This window comes from Camelina sativa, chromosome 19 (assembly GCF_000633955.1).
Source record: "Camelina sativa cultivar DH55 chromosome 19, Cs, whole genome shotgun sequence".
NCBI classification, from domain to species: Eukaryota; Viridiplantae; Streptophyta; class Magnoliopsida; order Brassicales; family Brassicaceae; genus Camelina; species Camelina sativa.
The window spans coordinates 6,367,848-6,375,686 of record NC_025703.1 but is presented as its reverse complement, the minus strand read 5'-3'; the positions used below and the strand labels follow the sequence as shown (position 1 = coordinate 6,375,686).

General features: G+C 35.9%; 1 protein-coding gene and 1 pseudogene across 1 annotated transcript; both read right to left on the bottom strand.

The window, feature by feature from the left end:
• LOC104767492 (inactive protein kinase SELMODRAFT_444075-like) lies at nucleotides 3–3,152 on the bottom strand (the record flags this gene model as incomplete). Its single annotated transcript, XM_010491510.1, has 6 exons — nucleotides 3,057–3,152; nucleotides 1,739–2,509; nucleotides 1,481–1,647; nucleotides 1,286–1,380; nucleotides 163–1,175; nucleotides 3–85 (listed from the first exon to the last, which is right to left on the bottom strand). Coding segments are annotated over exons 2-6 (1,545 nt in total), but the record flags the coding sequence as incomplete, so codon positions are not given.
• LOC109130788 lies at nucleotides 6,298–6,837 on the bottom strand (annotated as a pseudogene).

Here is a 7,839-nt window from a genome sequence, read left to right as displayed (position 1 = left end):
TCTTCGTGAAGATACCGAAGACCTCTAGCAGCTCCAACGGCAATCTTTTGCCGTGCTGACCATTCCAGAGTTTCCTTTTGGCGACCTAGATAAGAGCTTGACACTAAGCAAACACATTTTCTACCACAAAGAGTTCAAATGGGAAATTCTAGGGAACATTACCATATAGATGGGAATCAAGTGAACCGTTGCATATGTATTCGTAGACCAGGAGCCGTCTGCTGTCTTCAATGCAGAAACCAATTAGCATAACGACATTTCTATGCTGAGCACAGCTGAGAACTTCCACTTCGGAGCAAAACTCTACATCTCCCTGAGAACTGGCCAGTTTGTGTTGCTTCACTGCAACTACCTGACCTTCCGGTAGCACACCACGATGAACAGATCCATAACCACCTTCAGCCAAAAAGTTAGCCTGTGAAAACCCACCTGTTGCAAGCTCTAACTCTGCGTATGAAAACAGCCTTGGAGGTTTCCCAAATACTGGTGCCTTGTGCTGGCAGATAGAACAGAGAGGAGGAGGACCAGGGGGAGCACTTCGAGAGAGTGATATTGCATCTCTTAGGCTTCCACTAAATTCCATATCAATCCTTCGACTAGACGACAAGCCAGCTTCTACATCAAGTTTAGAGAACTTTTCAAGCAAGGCTTTTGTAGTGGAAATTTGTGCCCTATCATCATTTTTCCATAGGCTATCTTCAGCCTCCTGCGATGACTGGCGATGGTTGCTAATATATTCTGATATCCATGGCTGAAATCTCATACTCGTCGACGCTAATGACTGATTTTCACTCTCCGTTTCAGCGCCAGAATCATCATCATTTTCCTTGATAACCAATGATCCATCCTTCTTCATGTATCCGTTCATTCCCAGTGTGAAAAAAGGTGAAGTTCCCGGATCAGAGCTCGACACTGATGAAGTCCCCGCTTCTGTACTTGTGAATGGTGTCCCCAGCTCAGGGCTGCTAGTAGGAGTTACAGGTAGTCCTTTTGAGTTCTTGGCTTGTTTTTCAGACGCTGCTTCTGGTCCAGTTGGTAAAGGAGACTCTTTGTCAGCATCCTTCTTAGGCGATCCAACCAAGTTTAAGCGTAAAACTTTTGCCTGAGAACGCTTCATTACCACAATGTTACACTGTAATTCATCCATACACCGTTTCTCTTCCTGTTTGAGGTGTCTGCAAGACAAACCACACAGCACATATTAGTGAAAGTAAATTATAATTGTTTAACCCATCATTAAGAGATCTTCCCATATAACGTTCTTAGTATGAGAGTAGATTATTACTTGTCCAGTACTACCCAGTTTGCTTGGGCTTTCTTTGACTCAGAAGCAACTGCTCCGTAGGGTGATCCAGAAACAATCTTAATCTTGACATTTATCTTCAAAGCAAAACACAAACAACAAAATAGCATGAGAAACAACATGTGATGGTTTCACAGGATCATCATAGGTAAAACAAGCCTGCCTAGAGAAACCAACCTTATTGGGATCATATACATCGTGAAGCTGGAGAATCATTTGGGAACAAGTGTCAGTGAGATCACTCTTTATCTCAGGTAGTGCTTCAGAATGTGATTTCCGATGGCCACTTGCACAATCCCCAGCAAACATAGGGAAACTCCTAGTGAAACCCCAAAGCTTTCGTCCTACACATTCATCAGAAAGCAAATGAGAAAAAGGATCAATCAAGACCAGAACAAAAATGATAACAAAACAGCGACAAGAAAAAGTACAAACCAGAGTTGTGAGAAGGGACAACAACAATGAGGGTAATGCAATCCCCAGGCTGAACGACATGAGTCAAAGCCCAAATCAAGGCTGTCTTTGGAATCTCCCTAGAGGCTTTAACAGCCACAATAACCTTTTGAGCTCCATCAGATACAAGAGGCTTTTCCTGCTTCCCTCGCTTCTGAAGTCGACTCATTTGAAGATTACAATACCCCAGAAAGAAAGAAGAGAAGAGAGGAGAATGCAAAGAGATTTTCTTGACCCTGTTGTGTTTTCTCTTTAGAAGAAGAACACAATCCTCAGAGAAAACTGTACTTTGTTGGAGAGATAGATAAAAAAAAGGGCTGAATAGATTCTGGAAGATACCAAGTTTCTAGCTTTGCATTATTTTGAGAATGCCCCCACCAAGTTGGAAATCAAGACAAGAACCAAAGACTCTCTCACCCTTTGATTGCAGATGAATACAAAAAAACTCACAGACTTTGACAATACCTCTGCTCTCTGCTGCTTCTTCTTTTTTTTTTTACCACTTTCTCCAATGAATCACATGAAACTGAAAAAAGAACACAGTACCAAGAAAGATCCTTTCTTTTCTTCTGTCCACACACCCCAACGGATTCAGCTCCAAGATCCCAAAGAAAGATGCCTCAAATAGATTCCTTATCCTCTCAATTAATCCCCAAATCAATTGAATAACTTTATTGAATCTTCTTCCTTCTCTGTTGTCAAATCACTCATTTCTTCAAGTCAAAGCTATAAACAGCCTCTTTGATTTTGGATCTGACACAAAACAAAATAGACACTGTTTAGGAATTCTCTACCTTTATCAAGACAAAGACCACAAAAGAATCACTTAAAAAAAGCTATTCTCAACCTCAAAATTTCATCATCTGCAATATACAAAAGAAACAAAAAATCGCAATGGAGGAAGAAGATGAAAAACCTCGAAATCGAAATCCTTAATAAAGAAAAAACACACAGAAACTAGAAGAAGAAGAGAACAAAAACGATTTGACTGAACCAAAAAGAAAAAAAAGGAAATTTTTTCGCAATAAACCAATACGAAGGGATGATAGATACAGAGAGAGAGAGAGAGATGTATAGATGATTTTAAGACATATTCAATTGTTATTAATCACTTACTGCCAGAGAGATACTAAATAATAATTTTACTATTACGCAGAACCACAGCTACAAAAAAAAATTCACCAGCGAAGCTCTCACATGAATTTCACCGCCATGAAAATAGATAGGAGACGATGGAGTGAGACCAGACGAGAAGAAGAAGAAGAGAACAGGAACAAAATTTTAGGGAAAGTGATCTTACCAGCAGAGCAGAAGCATTGGATTTTTTCAATAATTTAATTGTTTTTTTTTTTTGTCTGTCTTCAATTCAAGTAAGGGCTTCTTCTTCTTCTCCTTTCACATCAAAAAGCACGACTTCAGAGAGAGAGAGAGAGAGAGATAGTACTAATTTTGCTGCTGCTGCTGAGAGGTAGAAACTAGGAGATAACCGCGAAAATATGTTTAGGTTTTTTTTTCTTCACCCTCTAGTCCTATTTTTTAGTCTAATCTCTCTTCTCTTCTTATGTGTTGCTCTGTTTTGTAACTACTCTTCTAACTACTTATATGATTATGTCTAATGATGAAAGCTTCTCTTTATAATTAATAGTATCTCTTGTGTCTTTTCCAATGCTACTCCTTTTTTCATGTTTTAATGAAATATAAGTATAGATTATGTTATGTTTTAGCCTTTTTGAATAAATAAACTTATTATAATTATCTTAATTTAAACTTTGAATGATTTCAACTAAAAAGCTTTTGGGTTATTATTATTATCTAAGTATGTATTGACTTTTTAACTAAATATTAAAGATTAGGCTTTGGGAAACCACTATACCTTTATAGGTCCCAGTTTGACTATGGGACTAAATCTGAAAAGTGAAAACTCAAATTTTGTGAATTATATAACCACAAAAATGATCATAAACAAGTGATTAGCACGAAAAATGATCACAATCATAAACTCAAATCTCTCTAAATTTTTTTTTGTGTTACTTGTATTTTAGTTATTTTTACCCAGATTTATGTAAACAAGTGAATGTAAAATGATCACAATGAAATTGCTTTTTTCACATATCCCATATATACATAATGATATGAAAGATAGCCAGATTTGTTGTATTTAATGTTCGTTGCTAATTACACGTATTTGAATTTTGCTTAGCTCCAAAATTGCTTGAACTGAAAGATAGCCAATGTTGGTCTTTATACTTTTCTCCTTTACCAGTAGTTGTTACTTTGTTAGTACTTAGTATTATAGTATAGAATAGACTATATTATTAGCTTATAAAGAACTCTTTAGTTTGAATTTAAACTTCTTCTTTTTTGTAGCTTTCTGACCATATACTTTAGTTTCTCCTAAATACCCTCTCGATCACCAAAATCCAAAATTATCAAATGTGACATAAACCAACGTTTTGTTACCTCGGGAAATGGAACATTTTGAATCAAATTTTTGAATCAAACGGAGTCTCCATCTCTAAACGTGATTTTTTAAAGAAGAAAACGTACATACTCTTTTTATAAATACCAATTTTCAAAGCTGACAAAAACAAGTACGTAGTCACACAGCCGACACATTTGATCAAATTTTGCAAGTTGGATTATTCAAAATTATATAACTATGGTCATGTAATTACAATAAATAATTGCTAACAACCATTCAAAACTAAAATAAACGAGGCAAACCTTACTTACTTCTTAATATAATAAAAATAAATCGAATTCTTTATAAAGAAACCTGTGATTGGTTATGCATGAATTCAAATAAAGTGGAATTCATCGGATCGGATTATATTAGACAATGTGAAAGTTAATTACAAGTATTCTAGTATGCAAGAGACAAAAAAAAGAGAGAGAGAGGAGATGGTCCAAAATGTGTAAGTATAGAACAGAGCACAATCACAGGTAGTTCAGGTTCGGTGTCATGTAGTAAACCTCCGTAGGTCCGTCCAACCCATACACCCTATCCCCCCTAATCATTATCTTTCTAATTCCACTCTTTTAAAAAATTTGTTTTCTCATTATTACAAATTTTAAATACTAAAATATTCAAATCATGTGGTCCTCTATGCAAATTTCCACACGACGCATGATCCCACGATAGTATATCTCTGAACACAAAATAAAATCTAATTCGATTTACAATTTTGGTTTTTCATCTTTTTGCAAAGATAGTTCGATAGTAATAGTTAGTTTGTTGTTTGAATCTGGTTAGTGTTGGAGAGTTGAGACAATTAATCTAGTTACGGGTTAATTATTATGGGTCCCAGAACGGTCCTTCCACGTAAGCTCTGTCGCCGTCACGGGACACAACATCAACGGCGGCCAATGCCGTCCCAGCTGCAATCAGTCTCCTCCTGTCACACTAGCAGCCACACACATTAACTATATACACTTCTTCTTCTTTTTTTTTGTTTTTCAGACTATCAACAAGTCCAAACAACTATACACGTAATCGTAACACTATGTATAGGTCTAAAGTCTAAACTATAGTGTATTATTTAGTTGATCGTTGGTGAAATATTATGAGTTCTTCAAAATAATAATTAAAAATATTATAATAACGACAACGTTTACTGGCGTTTTTTTATAGGGTAGGTGCCGGCATGAGCATGTATGATGTACGCAAAGACAAAGAACTTAATTAATTAGTGGGAGGAGTTTACTCAAAACTTCGTAGTAATTAAACTGACGTTAAAAATAGAAGAAGTATTAACCATCTATCTCTCTAATCAATTCGTGAAAAGTACTTAAATTGAGGACGAATAAAATACATATATTTTCTAGTTTTCGTTTGAATCAAAGCTTTATAAATAGTTCATATTCATATTCTATATGCAACAAATATTTGAATTTTGATACGGAACAAAGTATGCTAATTATCCCATTTTTCAAAGCGGTCCATTGTCTCATGTTTTCGAGTCCTCGACCCATATTATTATTAAGGGAAAACGGCCAATTCCCCCCAAACAATGTTACTTTATCGACTCCATCCATAAAACTTTCTTTTGTGCCTACGTCCCCATGGATTATATTAAAATTTGAATTCCTTGCACGAACTATGATAATCCGGCAAATACCCACAAGGTAGAAAGAAAGTCTCTAAAAGAATCAAGGAGAGAAATGAGTCACCACAAAAGAAGAAAAGCAAGGGAAATGAGCTCAAAGTTACTAGAGAAAAGAGAATGCATTGTGGAAGATGTGGTGTTGCTGGGCATAACACAAGGAGCTGCCAGCAAAGTGAACCTGCAGTTAAAAAGACTAAAGTGGCTGGAACAGAGGAGATGTGCATCAGATCAAGTCAACCAACTCAAAGCCAAGTTATTGACTGAGCTCGCAGGTTATTAAGATTGTTTTGGATGTTTGGACCTTTAAGCAATATTGGTCTTTTGTAGCAAGACATGCGAACCTTTAAGAACCTTATTGGTCTGCAATATTGGTCTTTTGTAATCTTTTGTAAGAACATTATTTGTTTTGCTAAATATTTGTCAACTCTTCTCATCTCATTTCTTAAATATTGTTTCAAATACATAGTACATTACAAACACATAAACAAGCACCATCAACACAACACACACAACAATGTTCTTCAGCCCACGCAATTCCATCTTGCAGCTTTGAATCTCTTTTTCAAAATCCCGTAGCTCTTTCTCAAAGCCGCATACCACAGCTTCACAAGTGCGAGTCTCCATTGCAAGAGTTTCCATCTCTGATTCAGATACTTGTAAACCTTTTTCTAAGGTCAGTGACATTCCTTTAAGATCATCAATTCTAGGAATCATATCTTCTATTTCTTCAACCATTGATTCATCAGTCCACTTGAACAAGTGACCACGAGTATTCTGCCACATATATAAAGAATAATTTATGTATGTTGCTTAACTACACAATTTCACAATTTCTAGCTTAAAAATCACTACCTCATCTCCATATGGACATGCATTAAAAAGTCTCCCTGGGTTTTTCACAGTTTTTGATGTCCTCAAACGTGCATTCTCTCAACATCTACATTTCTTCGGAATTCCTCTTCCTCTCTCACCCATTTGAGCTACAAATTACTCTCAAAACCAAACATACATACCTCAAATTCTCTGAATCATCTATAATCAAGAATTAAAAGGTAAGAATTTAGAGACATACCTTAAATTCTCTCTTCTGCAATAACTCAATTTCTATTCTCCTATGACTTTGACTATCAAACATTCGATTTAGAGGGAAGAAGAACCCTAAATCGAATAAAAATCTCCAATAGACGAAACGGCGTCGTTTTGTTTCAGTGTTTGATCGAGTTTCTGTGGACACAACGACGTCGTCTATCGCTTACGTGTCGTCCTAGTCAGCACCCGTTAACGGCACACTAACACCGTCTCGATCACCAAAACTGTAAACACCATCCAAACCGTATATCTTTGAACCAACAACAACAAAAGAAGTTTTGAATGTGTTTTGATCTCTGCAACAACAAACAAATATCAAAAACCACAACGAACATAAGAAAGAAGTTACCATTCAGCAAAAAAAAATCATCTATCTTAATTTTGATCCTTGAGTTTAATAGCGATTCCCTTACCATTCATATATACAAACTGTTAATAGTAAATAAACATATTTTCAACTCAAATGACTGCCAACAGAAAATCAGAACTTGTCCAGAATTAAACAGACCTTTTAGTTCTATCAAGCTCTTTCTCCAATCAAGCCTGCAACTCGCGCGCTCTGCTTCTTTTCTAGTCTTTGTATATGGAAGTCCCGATATGGCTTAACCATCTGATATGTATTCGCCTTTGCTGCAATAGATATCGCAATCTGCAAGAAAAAAAGGATTGAATCCTTTATGAAAAATTAACATAATAAACAAAACAGAAAAAAAACAAAGAGAGAGAGTAACTAAAGATTGAAACTTACGTTCTTAGCCTTGATTTTTTTTTTTTTTTGGGTCTATTCTCTTTTCTTCATTCGACATCTCCTAAACTAATACAAAATTGAGAAATGGTCAGTTCACTTAAACATCATTTTCACACAATCTGATACTAACTATAGAGAAA